The 17,575-nt window shown below is 46.7% G+C and overlaps 1 protein-coding gene across 3 annotated transcripts in view; it reads right to left on the bottom strand.

Moving 5' to 3' along the window:
* LOC147022551 (zinc finger protein 462-like) overlaps window positions 1-17,575 on the bottom strand; it is a 322,942-nt gene that overhangs the window by 33,535 nt on the left and 271,832 nt on the right. For all 3 annotated transcript variants that reach the window (XM_085887239.1, XM_085887241.1, XM_085887240.1), the window contains one exon: window positions 4,806-4,896. In XM_085887239.1, the coding sequence (XP_085743365.1) occupies window positions 4,806-4,896 (91 nt within the window). The remainder of the gene's footprint in view (window positions 1-4,805; window positions 4,897-17,575) is intronic.

Below are 17,575 nucleotides of genomic sequence, written 5' to 3'. Positions count from 1 at the left end.
AAAAATTTGGATGCTAGAATAAAGAAGAGATTAGAAGGCCTCAAAAGGCCCTTATCCCAAAGCACTGGGCAGTCCAACAATTAAAAACTTTCAATGTGAACAATCACTGAAAGAACCGGCTTTATGTTGGCTTAACAGTTCAGGTAGTTGGCTTAAGATCTTAGGGTCTTGAGTTCAAGCCCCTGTCGGGCCGTTTAATTAACACAAGGTAGGGTTGACTCAGCCTGTCATCCTTCTGAGGTTGGCAAAATGAGAACCACCTGCTGGTAACAGGCGCATTGCATCAGCAGCACAGCCGCACCCCAATAAAATGATGCAGCCAAGCAGCCACATTCTGCAGACGAATAAAATAAACTGAAAGAAACAAAGGACAACTTTTTTTAGATCCTCATGGAGGATCTGTAAGTCTTACTCATGTTGTTGTTCTTGTGGACTTTTTTGTTTCACAGCCTACAGTTTTCATCGAAACTTCCTGAAACTTGGCATATATATATATATATGTAAAAATACCCTGCGCAGACAGTAACCATCTCCGATTTTGAAAATTCCTCCGAGAAAAAAGTTGACGTCATAATATCGCAGCTAATTGAAATCGCCTATACCATTATCTCCAAAACAAGGCAAGCTGTTTGAATTTTGTTTGCAGGAATCAAGCCAGGCATTAGCACAGATAATTTATCGCAAACCTGATGCATCACAATGTAATATTCGTTTTTATGACGTCATCATTAAGAGGACGAGGATCTTAGCTCATTTAAGCTTGTTTTTTAAATCATGAATTATTAAGAATGTGTTCAGTTTTTAAAAATACACATGAGGGTTGGTAAAAGAATGGTAAATAGGAAATTAAGCATTGGCAATGAAAAATAAAGCTGATCACAAGAGTATTACAGATGTCACCAGATTATCTTGCAAGATTAAAAATAAATGTTTCATTGTAATAGACAAAGAGTATTGCCCATTTAGCCCCTTTTGGGTGTCCCCCTCTTGGAACAACAATTAGTTGCCTGCAGTGAGTCTCCGGTGCTGCCCATCACCGAGGGTTCCCCTGTCGGGGTTGTCCCCCGATGTGATGAGGAAACATCCCGGGTTCTTGACTGCTTGGTATCAGCTATTCTCGAGGCCCCCGAGGGGCCTGCTTTCGAGGAGGCTTGTGACAGTTTTTTGCAGGTGGCGGGTGCTGGGGCTGGGGGGGGGTTGAGCGGTAGTGTTGAGAGGGCGGAGGGCCGCGGTGGGGTGGGGGGGCTTGAGCCCGCGGGTGCGACTGAGGCTGCGGCTCCGCCCGCTTCGGTTGCCGACCGGTCTCGGGTTCCCCCGCCCCGGCGCGACGCTCCCCCGGCTCCACGGCCTGTCTCCCCTCCCCCAGGTGTTGATGCTGGCCCTAGCTTTCCTGAGTATTGGGTCGGTCAGTTGAGGAACGCGGTGTTGTGGGAGGAGTTTGAAAAGGTCTGCGATGCGTTTGCCAATGCCCTGGTTGACCGTTGCCGACCGCGGCGTGGTGGACGCGGTGCAGACGCCCCCACGCACCCAAGTCGTCCCCGACCTGACCGTCCCGGTATGGCGGGTGCTTCCGGGCTGAGGTATGACCCCCAGGAGGCCAGTCGCCTTCAGAAGCTGTACAGGCACAGCAGAAAGCGTGCCTTTAGGGTGGTCCTCGGGAAAGCTGAGGATAGATATTCTGGTGGGAGGGAACCCGTGGAGGCTTTTTTCTCCCGGGTGTTCTCCGCCAAGAATGTCGACCCAGCGGTCATTTCCCGGGAGTTCTCCAAACATGTGTCATCCACTGACGAGGCTCGTGCGGAGGGGGCAGCGTTAAGTGCGCCCATCGGTCAGAGAGAGATCTCTGCCCGACTTGGGCGCATGAGTAACTCTGCCCCGGGACCGGACCGTGTTGAGTACCAGCACCTGAAGCGAATGGATGGGGCGTGTCGTGTGACATTGGAAATTTTTAACCGATGTCTGCGCTCGCTCCGTATCCCCGCTTCATGGAAGCAGGCCACCACGGTCCTGATCCACAAGAAAGGGGACACCGGGGACCCAGAAAATTTTCGGCCGATTGCCCTCCAGAGTTGCCTCTATAAACTGTTTATGGCGGTTCTGGCTGATCGGCTGCGCAGCTGGGCGCTCCGGCATTCAATGCTGAGCGAGGCCCAGAAGTGCTCTCGGCCCAGTGAAGGCTGCTTCGAGCACTCCTTTTTGCTAAACACCATAATGAAGGACGCCAGGCGGAATCAGAAGAATATTTTTGTTGCCTGGCTGGACCTTCGGAATGCGTTTGGGAGTGTTCCACATGGAGCTATTTTTGCCGCACTGGACACGATGGGCGCGTCTGCGGAGCTGATCGACCTGCTTCGAGATGTTTACACTGGTGCCTCCACTACCTTTAATACGGACGATGGCCCGACTAGCGAGGTCCCTATATTGTCAGGGGTGAAGCAGGGATGCCCCATATCGCCGATCCTGTTCAACCTCACGATCGAATTGATTGTGCGCGCGGTGCAGGCTTCTGCTGCGGCCGGAGGTCACGGCGTCAAAATTCATGGGCAACCGGTGTCTATATTGGCATATGCTGATGACCTGGTTGTCCTGAGTAGGACCAGGGAGGGTCTTTCGACCCTTCTTGACATGGCCTCCGTTAATGCTGATGTGTTGCAGCTGGAGTTTAAGCCTGCTAAGTGTGCCTCTCTGTCACTTTTCTGTCGTGGGGGGGTCAGGGTCGGTGATGTGTTATTCTCGATTCAGGGTCGAACCATGCCAGCTCTGAGTAGCGAGGAGCATTATCGCTACCTCGGGACCCCCATCGGTGTGTATAGAGATGATGAGGACGTCTGCTCATTGGTTACCAACATGATGGCGGACGTCCTCAAAATTAAACAATCATTGCTAGCACCATGGCAAAAGTTGGATGCGATTCAGACCTTTGTCCAGCCCCGCCTCTCTTTCGCGTTGCGTGCGGGAGAGACGACCAAGAAACAAGTTAATAGGCTGGTGTCTGCGGTGGTCAGTGCGGCGAAGGAGATCTGCCAGCTTCCGGTCCGCGCTTCTAATAATTATATTTTCGCGGGCCGGGATGTTGGCGGATTAGGGCTTCAACACCCGGGGTCGGAGGCAGACATCCAAACTGTCGTTCAGACGGTGCGGATGCTGTCCTCCAGTGACCTTTCCTTACGCGGCATTGCCACGCAGCAGCTCTTGTCGGTCGTCCACCGGACGATCCGCTGTGTTCCCGTTGAGTCGGACGTGGATAAGTTCCTGTCTGGCTCGATGGAAGGGCCATTGGCGAACTCCGGGTACAGCGGCCAAATTTCCACGCTCTGGTCTCGGGTGAGGTCCGCGACGCGGCGGTTAAATGTGACTGTCCGTCGTGCCCTCTCAGGGGAGCCCGTTGTGACCCTGGGCCATTCCCGAGAGTGCAGCTCTAAAGACGTGTGTTCTGCACTTCGGGAGTGGACCAGGGAGAAGTTTGCACAGCGGTTGCTCGGCCTCCCGGACCAGGGAAAGGTGGCCGCTGCACTGAAAACGGATAAGTTTGCCAACGGTTCCTCGTGGATTCGCAGTGGTTCGTTTATGCGCTTCTGTGATTGGAGGTTTGTGCATCGGGCAAGGCTGAACTGTGTCCCGACTAATGCTGTGACCCATCGATGGAATCCCGCTGCCCCCCAGGGGTGTCGGCGGTGTTGCTATCCCCGGGAGACTCTGGCTCACATTGTTGACCATTGTCCCCCGGGTATGGTACCCATTCGCCGCCGTCACAACATGATCCAGAGTCGCCTGGTCAAGGCCATTCGTCATGGGGACGTATATGTAGATCAACATGTTCCCGGTGATCCCTCCCCACATGAAAGACCAGACATCACTGTGGTGGAGGGAAATAAAATCACAATTGTTGACATTGCTGTCCCCTTTGACAATGGTTCCGATGCCCTTGCCACTTGCGCAGCTGCAAAGAGGGAAAAGTACGAAGGCCTGCGTAAAGCATTGGTGGCTAAGGGCAAGGATGTCCAGGTGCTTGGGTTCATAGTGGGGGCACTGGGATCGTGGTTCCCTGGAAATGAGTCGGCCCTGAACCGGTTGGGAATCTCCCGGTCTTACCGGAAGCTGATGCGTCGGCTTTGTTGTATTGATGCCATAAAGGGATCCCGGGATATTTATATTGAGCACATGTCGGGCCATCGTCAGTATGAAGAGGTTTGAGGTTGGTACTTCCCTATTTCCCTTCCTCCCCTCTTTCCTCCCCCCCCCCCCCCTTTTTTTTTTTTTTTTTTTTTTTTTTTTTGTATGGTGTGCATGGTTTCTATGTTTGTCTAAGTGAATGGATCTTGCCAAACGGACGAGAAGCGCAAATTTCCATTTTTGGACTGGTCCCCTTTCTTTTTATGGCTTGGTGCCCTTAATTGGTCCTTGGGGGTTGTGTTCTTTTTATTTTGACATTCCTCCAGGGGCCTATTTCTATTCTCTTTTTGATTCTAACGGTGTGGAGGAATTTTATCCTCAGTGTCTATTCCTTTTTTAACTTTTTAATTTTGGTCTTTTATAAATTTTTAATAAATTCGTTTTTATGACGTCATCATTAAGAGGACGAGGATCTTAGCTCATTTAAGCTTGTTTTTTAAATCATGAATTATTAAGAATGTGTTCAGTTTTTAAAAATACACATGAGGGTTGGTAAAAGAATGGTAAATAGGAAATTAAGCATTGGCAATGAAAAATAAAGCTGATCACAAGAGTATTACAGATGTCACCAGATTATCTTGCAAGATTAAAAATAAATGTTTCATTGTAATAGACAAAGAGTATTGACTTACTGCCCATGTCTTTGTACATGCCGCATCCAATCAGAGCCAAGGCTGAAGCTCCGCCCACAAAATTCACATGGAAATCTTCTTGCCACGCCCTCTGTAAAGACAGCAACAAAATAATTTTACACAAGGTTGATAGGCTAATCGAAGAGATCAGCATTTTATTTAATTATCTTTCAATTTCGTTTTTGTTTCCAGATCTGAGGCTCTGTGGAGGAGCTAGAACACTTAATGCACAAAGATCAAAATAACAAAAAGAAAAGTGGGTATGGGGGTTGTTAGAGGGGATACAAACTGAAGGATAGAGGGCAAAATATAAGGAGACCTCAAGGAAGAAAGGACAAGGAGAATAAGGAGAGGGGAGGAGGACACAGGGGATGAATTAGCTGGATACAGGTGCAAGCTCTCAATCACAGGAGTAGTGGGCCTGGATTTTGGGAGCTTCACCAGGAGTGGGTTACTGGCAGTCCTTTTGTACCCAGCAGGAAACCAGGTTGAGGGGGGGGTGGGGGGGGGCGTTGAAAAACATGGAAAAGGCAGAGGGTGCAAGCCCAGAAGGAAGGCGATACAAGACAGAGAGATGTCTGAACTGTCTGTGATGTGAAATTGATAGGTCCAGAGACTCAGTTTAATAGTGGGAGATACCAATGATCTTGAAGGACTTGCTTCCCACAGCATCAAGCTGAGACCAAGATGTGAGAAAGCGGTGCCAGCCGAGAGAGGAGAGCAGTACTCTCTAAATCTGAGGATGGAGGCCTTGTTGGTGTACACAATGCCATCAGAAAGTATTCACACCCCTTGACTTTTGTCACATTTTGATACGTTACAGCCTGAATTAAAATCGATGAAATTTTATTTTTTTGTCACCGTCCACATGAAATACCTGACAAAGTGAAAACATGTTTTTAGAATTATTTTACAAATTTATTAAAATTGAAAAACTGAAATGTCTCACGTCAATACGTATTCACTCGCCTGAATCAATAATTCGTAGAAGAGCCTTTGGAAGCCATTACAGCTTCGATTCTTCTTGGGTATGTCTGTATCAGCTTTGACCATCTGGACTTGGGGATTTTCTCCCATTCTTCTTCGCAGATTTGCTCGAGCTCTGTCGTGTTGGATGGGGAGTGTCGTGAACAGCAATCTTCAAGTCTTTCCACAGATTCTCAGTGGGATTCAACTCTGGGTTTTGGCTGGGCCACTCAAGGACTTTCACGTTCTTGTTCTGAAGCCATTGCAGTGTTGCCTTTGGCTGGATGCTTGGGGTCAGTGTCCCGTTGGAACGTAAATCTTTGCCACAGTCTCAGGTCTTTTGCACTCTGAAGCAGGTTCTCCTCAAGGATTTGCCAGTATTCAGCTCCATTCATTGTTCCCTCTATCCTTACAAGTCTCCCAGTCCCTGCCAATGAAAAGCATCCCAACAGCATGATGCTGCCACCATCATGCTTCACGGCTGGGATGGCGTTAGATGGGTGATGAGCTGTGCTTGGTTTCCGTCAGATGTAGCGCTTTGCATTTATGCCAAAGAGTTCAATTGTAGTCTCATCAGACCACAGAATCTTTTTCCACATACTCTCCAAATTTTTCACATGTGGTTTTGCAAACTCCAGGTGTGCTATCATGTGCCTTTTTCACATGAGTGGGTTCCTTCTGGCCACTCTCCCATGAAGCCGAGATTTGTGAATTGCTGCAGAGATTGTTGTCCATACAGCAGGTTCTTCCCTCTCAGCCAAGGATCTCTGTAGTTCTGTCAAAGTGGTCATTTGGTTATTGGTCATCTCCCTTACCAAAGTCCTTCTTGCTCGGTTGCTCAGTTTGGTCGGATGGCCAGCTCTAGGAAGAGTCTGGGTAGTACCATATTCTTTCCATTTCCTAATGATGGAGCTCACTGTGCTCTTGGGAACTTTGAACACTCTAGGAATTGTTTTATAACCTTTCCCAGATCTATGCCTCCTCACAATTCTATCTTGGAGTTCTACTTGCAGTTCATTGGACTTCATGGTAGAGTTTCTGCTCTGACCTGCATTGTTAACTGTGGGATCTAATATCGAAAGGTGTGTTTCTTTCTAAATCATGTCAAATTGATTGAATTGGTCACAGGTGGACTCCAGTGAAGTTGTCGAGACATCTCAAGGATGATCAAAGGAAAATGCATGCACCTGAGCTCAATTTGGATTGTCATAGCAAAGGGGTTGAACACTTATGGATGCAAGACATTTATTTCTGCATTTCATTTTCAAATTTGCAAAAATTTCCAAAAACATGTTTTCTTTGTCATTTTGGGGTATTTTGTGTCGATCGGTGACAATTTTTTTTTAAATCAATGTATTTTAAATTCAGGCTGCAACACAACAAAATGTGACAAAAGTCGAGGGATGTCAATACTTTCTCAAGGCACTGTAAAAATTCTGGTGTGCAAAGGAACGACCGTATGACAGAGGATGCCAAATTGTTGGTTGGCTTTGGAGGCCAACTTAAATATGTGGTTTGTCCAAGAAAGATCATGGATGATGGTGAAGTCCAAAAGTTTGAGTGATTGAATGAAAGGTTTCTTCAGGAATTACAGGGGAAGGTAAAATTTCAACAATAAATATGCCTGATTTTGAACAATGGAGAAAATATTATTCTTACATGTCGAGGCTCATATTACAGCGAACACACATACATGCACAAGGGGAGAAGGAGACATGAGGGGCAGGAGAGGAAAGGAAAAAACAGTGTGGAAAAGAGACATTAGAAGATCTGTGGAAGGGACAGAGATGGGGTGGGGAACACAGGGTAAACAAGGTGGACACCACAGGGACTTTCAGGTCCTTACATGGCAGGGGCTTTCAGGAAGGAAAGCAGGGAATTTTAGGGAAATGGGTTTAGGGTGGATTAGCGGGGGTAGAAAAGATCGTGGTTTTGGATGGGCAAAGATAAGAGATGGTGGTGAATAACTGTTTGAAGACCTGGAGGGAAGAGTGGGATTGAAGAGAGTGTGGGAGTTTGTTCTAAAGGTGGGAAAAAAAGGGGAACAAAAGAGTGAAGGTGAGCAGTGATTCTTGATTTTGGTAGTTTCACCCGAAGGGGGTTGCTAGCGGATCTTGAGCGCCCTGCGGAAATATGGGGGGGGGGACATATCTCAGACAGAGCAGAGGAGTGGGGTGGGGGGGGGCGAGGCTGGAGAGGAGATGGTAGAAGACAGAAAGACCACTGACCTGCCTGCTGTGAGAGTAGTAGTGAGAGACCCAAAGACTCAGACTCATCCCGGGAGATACCAAAGATCCAAAACGCTTTGGTTTCCACAGCATGAAGCCGAGAAAGGTGAGAGGCGGGAGCACCAGCCCAGTAGTCCATCAGGCTGTGGCCGATAGCTTTGTATGTGGTCAGGAGCTCAGGTGTGCCGAGGAAGGACTTTGCGCGACGGAGGATGCCGAGTCGGCAACTGGCTTTGGAAGCAGTTTGTTGGAAATGTGGCTTTCCCAGGAAAGATCATGGCAGGTAGTGAGACCCAGAAGCTGGAATGAAAGGACTTCTTCAAGAGGATTGTTGAGAAAGTAGATGGGGGGGGGGTTCCAAATGGTCCCATCAGAGAGACATCGTGAGAGCGTGATTGTTGTCAGGGCTGAAAGACATATCCCACGTGTTGGACCAGCTTGCAATTTTATCCAGATCTGCAGAGTGAAAAGGCTGCTGCTTGCTGATCTGAGGGATGACAGTTGGTATGGCAGAGGATGGAGTCATCAGCAAAGAGATAAAGAGGATTTTCCAGATAATCGGAGAAATCAATGATGAAAACCAGAAAAAGAACAGGGCCCAGAACACTGCCTTGAGGAACTCCAGCCTGTACAAGAAGAGGGGATGAGAGAATTCCTTTAATGGCTACACATTGGCTGCGACAGGAGAGGAAGTCTGCGAGACATGAGTGGAGATGTCCTTGAATAGCAGAGGAAGAGAGTTTGTTGAGCAGGGCAGGGTGCCAGACCGGATCGAAGGCTATTGAACTCGCTATTTTCTCGCTCGCTGTCAGTTATGGTTCTCACATAGTTCTCTCAATATGTCTTGGGATAGGCTCTGATTTCATGTCTGCCATTGAGATTGTTGGGAGAGCAGAAGCAGCACATAAAGGGTAGAGTGACCTGGTCTGAATCCAAATTGATGATCGGAAATCAAGCAATTGGAGAAGAGGAAGGTTTTAATGTCTGAAGCGATGATGGATTGCATAACCTTGCTGATGATTGCGAGAAGGCTGATTGGTCGGGAGGTGTAGGGATCTGTTTTTGCACATCTTTTCTGCAGAGCGGTAATGTTTGCTGATTTCCAAGCAGATGGCAGAAGCAGATTGAGCAAGAGGTCTCCTTCGGGGCTCCCTGCTGACGTTCTCAAAGCTAAGTTTCTGGTTGTTATTTGTCCCGTTTTAACTGTTTAATTTTCTCACCTACATGTTACTGTGTGTTGCTAGTTCGGTTTTGTTTCAAAAATCGTGCTATTTTGTGAGTATTTTTGTCGACGTTCTTACCTGTGCTTGAGGCCTAGGCCTAGACTTGAGGCCTACCGGTTCCACTCGGTGTTCGATCGTTTTTTTTTTTTGTTTGTTTTTTCTCCCCATTACCTTCAATTTCTATCCTCCCCATTACCTTCAATTTTGATCCTCCCCACTTTCCAAACATCCCCCATTCTCCCAACTAATCTCTTTCTTATCTCCAAAAAAAAAAGCAAAAGCTTTCTGCGACTCATTGGGACTGACTCAATCGGTCAACTTCCCGACCCGGATCTCAACCAATGGTACTCCATCTCTTCTGGATCTGGTTTTGACAAATTTCCCTGACAATATCTGCTGCTCTTCCTTCGCTCCAATCGGTTCTTCTGACCATGTCCTTGTTAAAGTGGACATCTCTCTGGCTGTTATCAGAGAACCACCTCACCGCCGTCGAGTCTGGCATTTCACTCAAGCTGACTGGCAGGGTCTCCGAGCAGCCATCTAACTTACAGACTGGTCTCCTATCACTACTTTCTCAAACATCAACTCATCCTGGGAATTCTTTCAAAGAAACTTGCTCTCCCTCATGCACAGATTTATCCCCTCTCGTGTTCAGTTGTCTTACCCTTCCTCCCGCCCTTGGTTTACTGAAGCTTGTGGCGAGGCAGTTGTCCTGAAACAACTTGCCTTTGCCTCATGGAAAGCAAACCCAACTGAGGGCAATCTCAGTTCTTTCCACAAAGCTCGGAACAAGTGTGTATCTACCCTCAGGAGAGCCAGAAAACAACATCTTTCTCATCTCATGTCTGAACTCTCAAACCTCTCTCCCTCCTCAAAATCCTGGTGGCGTTTAATCAAATCTGTTTCTGGTGTATGTTCCCCCTCCATCCCCTCCCTTACCTCAAATGGCCGCACTGCTGATTCCACACGTGATAAAGCTGAATGTCTAAACTCGGTGTTTGCAGCTAAATCTTGTGTCCTAAACCCATCACTATCTCTACCCACTTTACCCAGTCGCACCCAACTGTCCCTGGACTCTGTATCCTTTTCTCCTGACAAGGTGGAGTGCTTGCTTTCAAACCTCGAGTCAGATTCTGCAACCGGTCCAGACGGCATCAGCCCACGTGTCCTCAAGCCTGCTCTTCTGCTCTTGCTCACCCTCTCTCTGTTCTATTCACCCTCTCATTTGCCCAAGGTCATCTGCCATCTGCTTGGAAATCTGCTAACATCACTGCCCTGCATAAAAAAGGTGCAAAAACAGATCCCTATAACTACAGACCAATCAGCCTTCTCCCAATCATCAGCAAGGTGATGGAATCCATCATCGCTTCAGATATGAAATCCTTCCTCTTCTCCAATGGCTTGATTTCCAATCATCAATTTGGTTTCAGACCAGGTCACTCTACCCTGGATATGCTGCTTCTGCTCTCCCATCAATGGATGGAGGTCCTCAATGCCAGACAGGAAATCCGAGCCGTATCCCTGGACATATCACGTGCTTTTGACACAGTCTGGCACCCTGCCCTACTCACCAAACTCTCTTCCCATGGTATTCAAGGCCATCTCCACTCATGGCTCGCAGACTTCCTCTCCTGTCGCAGTCAACGTGTGGCCCTAAATGGAGTTCTTTCATCCCCTCTTCCTGTGCAGGCTGGAGTTCCTCAAGGTAGCGTTCTGGGCCCTGTTCTTTTTCTGGTTTTTATCAATGATCTCTCGGACTCTCTGGAAAATCCTCTATTTCTCTTTGCCGACGACTCCACCCTCTGCCGTACCATCTGTCATCCCTCAGACCGGCAAGCAGCAGCTTCTGCGCTCACTGCAGATGTGGATAAAATCACAAACTGGTCCAACACGTGGAACATGTCTTTCAATCCAGACAAATCTCACACTCTCACTATGTCTCTTCGAAAGGACCGTTTACAAAACCCCCCTATCCACTTTCTCAACAATCCTCTGGAAGAAGTCTTTTCTTTCAAGCTTCTAGGTCTCACTATCTGCCATGACCTTTCCTGGGAAAGTCACATTTCCAACCTCGCCTCAAAAGCCAGTCGCCGACTGGGAATCCTCCGTCGTGCTAAGTCCTTCCTTAGCCCTCTTGAGCTCCTGACCACTTACAAAGCTTTTGTCCGTAGCCTGATGGAGTACTGCTCTCCCCTCTGGGCTGGTGCTCCTGCCTCCCACCTTTCTCGGCTTCACGCTGTCGAAACCAGGGCATTTAAGATCATCGGCATCTCCGGCAATGAAGCTGAGTCTTTGAGCCTCTCACTCAATCACCGCAGGTTGGTCGGTGGTCTTTCTGTCTTCTACCGACTCCTCTCCAGCCTTGCCCCACCCTGCTCTCTCTGCGATTTTTCCCCACCACATTTCCACAGGGCGCTCAAGGTCCGCCAACAACCCCCTTCTGGTAAAACTACCAAAATCACGAATCACTGCTCATCTTCACTCTTTCATTCCTCTTTTTTCCCGCCTTTGGAATAAACTTCCTCACTCTATTCTTTCCCATTCTTCCCTCCAGGCTTTCAAAACAGCTGTTCACCACCACCTTTTATCTTCCCCCATCCAAATCCTCGATCTTTTTTACCCCCGATAATCCACCCAAGCCCACTTCCTTCATTTCTCATGCTTTCCTTCCTGAAAGTCCCTGAAATGTCCATCTTCTCTTCGCCATGTTCCCCATCCCATCCCCATCCCTCTCCCTTCCACAGTTCACCTAATGTGTCTGTTCCCCACTGTTTTGTCCCTTCCACTCCCGCCCCTCTTGTCTCATGCCTCCTTGCTGTGAGTTGTGTGTTTGCTCTCATACGAGCCTCGACCAAGGTATACAAAAAAAAAAAAGACGTTGAGCAAACGAGATGGTGAATAGAACAAAGAGAGGGTGAGCAAGAGTAGCAGAGCAGATTATTCGGATACGTGGGCTGATGTCATCTGGACCGGTTGCAGAATCCGAGTAGAGGTTTGACAGCAAGCTCTCCACCTTGTTGGGAGAAAAGGATGCAGAGTCCAGGGACAGCTGGGTGTGACTGGATAAGGTGGATACAGACGGTTATTGATTTGGGACACAAGATTTAGAAGCAAACACAGAGTTGAGGCATTCAGCCTTTTCGCGTGCAGTGTCAGCAGTGCAGCCATTTGAGGTAATGGAGGGGATGGAAGGGGAACAAACATCAGAAACAGACTTAACCACATGCCACCAAGATTTGGAGAAGGGAGACAGGTTTGAGAGTTCATGCTTGACATTTGGAAGATGTTGTTTCCTGGCTCTCCTGAGAGTAGTCACACGCTTGTTCTGAGCTTTGTGGAAGGAACTGAGATTGCCCTCAGTAGGATTTGCCTTCCATGAGGCGAAGGAAAATTGTTTCAGAACAACAGCCTCGCCACAAGCTTTAATGGACCATGGACAGGAGGAAGGGTACGACAACTGAAGATGAGATGGGATAAATCTGTGCATGAGGGAGAGCAAATTTCTTTGAACAAATTCCCAGGAGGAGTTGTTGTCAGAGAAAGTAGAGATGGGAGACCAGTCCAGAAGTTTGATGGCTGTTTGAAGTCACTGCCAGTCAGCCCAAGTGGAATGCCACCTTCGACAGCACTGAGGTGCTTCTCCAATAACAGCCAGAGAGATGATTACTTTGACAAGCACGTGGTCAGATGAACCGATTGGAGCGGAGGAAGAACAGCAAATATTTTCAGGGAAATTTGTCAAAATCAGATTCAGAAGAGATGGAGAACAGTTGGTTGAGATCCGAGTTGGGAACTTGACCGATTGAGTCAGTCCCAATGAGTCGCAGAAATCCTTTGCTGAAGTGCTATGACAGGTGAGAAAGGTAACCACACCCAGCCAACTGGCATGATGGCAACTGAAGTCACCACGCATGAGGAAGAGAGAGTTGGGATAAGAGGGATAGAAGTTGGTCCATGTTTTCGGCGAGGGAGATGTAAATGGAGTCATCACTGTTTGGTGGACAGGACAACACATATAAACACTGAGATGGGAGTGGAGGGGAAGTCGTAGCCAGATGTATTCCTGAGGGTGTGGGGGAGATAGGGGAGTATATGGAGAGTGAGGAATATCGTTTTTGATGAAGAGAGCAACTTCACCACCATGACAAGGCTCAGATGTCTATCATACCAGGGGAGGGAGTAACTGGGTCGAACTACTAAGGAGTTAAACGTCTTGAAGGAGGAAAGTTTCAGTTAAGCAGACTGTGTCTGGTTTTGCAGTGGCAGCCTGAATGGAATGATCTCTCAGGTTAGAGTGAAGGCCCCAGATGTTTGAGGTCCACAATGTGAAGGAAGAAGGAGGGGAGGTGAGGCGGAGGTTAGGATGAGGGGGGGAGGTGGGGAGAGTTTTCACAATGTGTGGGTGATTGCAGAAGAGCAAGGGGAGAGGTCAGGATGAGGAGAAGGACAAAAGGCTCGGTGGTGATGGGTGACGAGCCACAGTGGGGAGTAATAAGAGAGTGGGCAGAGGGAAGTTGAAGATTAGAGGAGGTGGAGGAATGAGTTGGAAGAGAAAGGGCATGGGAAGGAGGCAGCTTTGTGGATGTGAAGGGGGGGGGGAACTTTGAGAAGGGGGAGTGAGGGGGTGTGGAAGAAAATAATTATATTAATGTACTCTCAATTATAATGGTTGCTGGTGCTTTATAAATTTCATTTTATGCTAAAAGTCGAATTGGCTGTCAGTGATGCTTCCCTTTGGCCAAGAGTCTTTTGACCTAAATGTTGATAAAAGGAATGTCTTGCTATGGAACAAAGTGACCTGGTTGATCACACCAACTTTTGCCATGATTATGTCATTCACTTCTAACTTAGTGGACACGTATTGCATTTTGAATTATTTTGCCTAAATGTTTATCAGCATTTTAATCAAATGCGGGGGTGGCCGCCCGTCGCCCAGTTCAGCATGCAAATATGACCATTGGATAGCTTAGGCCTTAGTTATTTTATAACTTGGTTTACGCAGTTCTTCAGCTAAAATGTAGGGTCGGTAGGTCGAAATATAAATATAAATATAATTTAAATTTTTAGAAATTATATATTTTTATGATTTTTTTCAGATGTTCCATGGAAAAGCCAAGGTTAGGTGGGGAGGGGGGGAATATAAATCCTGGACCAGGAGGATCTAAGAAAACATTGAAGATGGAAAACCATTCAAATGCAGGAGGCCATTATTCACTGTATCATCTGATGTGAAAAACAATAAAGAAGGATTAAAACTTGTATTTACAATATAGTCTGGCATGTTTTTCTGATAGAAACCTGTTGGATCATCAAACAAATGGAAACAATGCTGAGAAAATTACTGTCCAAGTCGTAGATGTGTGCGTGCACACCAGTGCATAGTGCTGGACATGATTTAAAAAAACGGTGTCTACTCGGAGTCAACACGCTCAAAACGGTTAATCAGAACCATAACCAGCTTAGTTTTCAGCGGGCATCTGATCGTACCGTCTCCCCATCCCCATGAGCACATCAAAGGCTGATTTCTGGTCCGTTGAAGGCTGAATATCAGTATCTCGCAGGGAAACTTTGACGTACTTGGCACCAAAATCTTTCAATACGAACAGCGGTGTACAACTTTCGATGGAAACAAAATGGGTACGATCGAGAGTAGCCTGCGAATCATCCCTTTTGCTGCACTGAATTGATGCAATCGTTCGGCCAGAATATTCGTCGTCAAGATGTTGCGTGATTAAATCACCAATACAGTCACTCAAATTTATACCGCTGACATACTTCTTAACAATCACTTTCGCCCCAGAAACCACAGTCAATCTGAACCACGCTGGCCACTGCTCAGACGCCATGACCGAAGACGACTGCGCAGTTTGGTTAAAGGGGACTCGGCATTTTGGAGCGCACGCACGAAATTATATTTTGAAAATAAATGCCGACGTTTACATTTCAGGTTTTGAAACTTTTGCATCTTCAGCGGAAAATGTATAAATATAAAATTACCCCCGTATGAGGGTGACGGTCATATCTGTAATACCACAAGTTCTCAGTGTTCAGTTATGACCTAAGACTACTGCGCAGTTTTACTGCGCAGCTCGACTGCGCAGTAGAACTGCGCAGTTTGGTTAACGATGACTCGGCATTTTGGCGCGCGCGCACGAAATTATATTTTGAAAATAAATGCCAACGTTTACATTTTGGGTTTTGAAACTTTTGCACCTTTGGCAGAAAATGAATAAATATACAAGGTCAGCTGCGATGCAATGACACCATTCACTAACTTTTACCATGCCCAGTAGAGAATATATAGCCTCCTGAAGGTAGGGCAGTTTTTGCAAACTTTGAAGTCAAGTGACGCGAAAACGAAAGCGAAATTCGAAAATCCGTCCTTACCAAATTTAGATATTGTCCCATAGATTCATATGCCACAATCAAATTCAAGATCGCTTGAGAAATGTAGGAGGAGATAGATTTTGAAAATCGTCATTTTCATATTTTTTTGCCAACTTTGAAGTCACGTGACACGAAAACGAAAGCGAATATCGAAAATCCGGCCTGACCAAATTTAGATATTGTCCCATAGATTCATATTCTACAATCAAATTCAAGATCGCTTGAGAAATGGCGGAGGAGATAGAATTTGAAAATCGTCATTTTCGCAACTTCAAAGGTCTCGTGACCTTGACCTTGACCTACGGTGACCTTGAAAGTCATACCATCGTGTACGTCTCATCGAGCTCTCTCAGGATCACTAATGACCAGATCTCCCGCTTCAACTTCATTGTGAACGGACGGACGGACGGATGCATCGAAGGACATCGACACCCATATTATTAGGTCATGCTCGAAGAGATGACCTAAAAAGGCTAAAATTGTGTTTTATATTTATATTTCATTTCAGCAAATATACCGTCGGCGGATCCATAAACCAAGTTATAAAATAACTAAGGCCTTACCCCTGATTTAGTGGGTATCGACTAAATCACCCTACCCTAACCCTAACCCTAACCCGAACCCTAACAGCCCCCTCCACTCCCACAAAAGCATATAAATGCCAGGAAATGTAATCTTAGCTTAGTGCAAATCATTGTGGATGTATACCATCTCAGTGGTTTGGACTCCATGGTACCATGTTAATAAAGGTTATCTGATCAAACGTACTTTCCGTTGTGGACAGTGAATTAATTGTTTAGAGTACAAATTGAGTAGTAGGATTTACACCGAGTCGGTTAACAACAAAATTCCACAACAGGAGGGAGGTTGGAGGAAGAAAGGCGAGAGAGAGGGGAGAGTTGAGGGAGAAGGGTGAGGAGGGAGTTTTTGAGAAAGGTGAGAGCAAAGCTTGGAGGAGGAAGAGAGTGAAGGGTGCTTTGAGAGGGAGGAGTAAAAGGGAAGCTTTGAGAGAGAGGGGAGACAAAGAGAGCAGACACGGCCATGGGGCAGGAGGGCGAGGGGATTGGTGAAGGAAGAGACTTGTGGCATGGTGAAGAAGGAAGCGGGTCGGGGGAGGCACAATATTTGAGGGGTTGTGATGACAGGAAAGAAAGAGCATGTTTGAGATGTTGGGGAGTTCACTGATTGAGAGAGTGGGATATCTGTAAGGTTAGAATAGAGCCCACTGATGTTAGAACACCACATAGTCTGGGACACCAGAGGAAGAGCTGATACTTAAGCAGAGGACAGTGAAGAGGTGCTAAGAGAGAAGGTAGGATAAGGGGCAAAATGGGAGAGGTAAGGAGAGGGTACAACAGGTGAGGAGTTCGGAGGAGGTAGATTTAAGGAGCTGGGGTGAATTGGCACTGAAGTTATAAAAATAGGACAATTGATGGAACCCAAACATGTATTGCCAACTGGGATTAAAAATTTTTTTAAAGTCAGAGATGTGATTAAAGATGTTACGGGAAGGATCCAATAAAGAGAATTCAGAGAATGGAGAAAAGAAACATTTTAATACTTAGACTTTTTCGACACGGCATGAAGGAAAGGTTGAATTGAAAAGATTTGGGAGAAGAAGAAGAGGAGTCGAGAATTATGATGCAATACAGAGAATCACGCGTGTGAAAGAGGAAGTTGAAACATTTTAAGAGACCGTTATTTGTTTTGTTTGTTTGTTTTTAAAGATCAGGTAAGATTCGGTGATGGAAAGGTTGAAGAACAAAAAATTGTGGAGGTGTTTGTTGAATGCGGATCGGAAAAAGTAGCAGGAGCCGGAAGAGTGGGTGGAGAAATCACGTGGTTTCGGGAGGTGTAAGGTGAGAAGGGAAAAGATAGCAAAAAAAACATTAAAAAAAAAAAAAGATTGATAAGATTAGGTGAACAAAAGGTTGAAGAAGAGATTGTGAAGGTGTTTGGCGAATGT

This window comes from Eptatretus burgeri, chromosome 7 (genome assembly GCF_056783735.1).
Source record: "Eptatretus burgeri isolate ZD-2024b chromosome 7, Ebu_testis_v1, whole genome shotgun sequence".
Classification (NCBI taxonomy): domain Eukaryota; kingdom Metazoa; phylum Chordata; class Myxini; order Myxiniformes; family Myxinidae; genus Eptatretus; species Eptatretus burgeri.
This window is presented reverse-complemented; position numbering and strand designations above follow the sequence as displayed.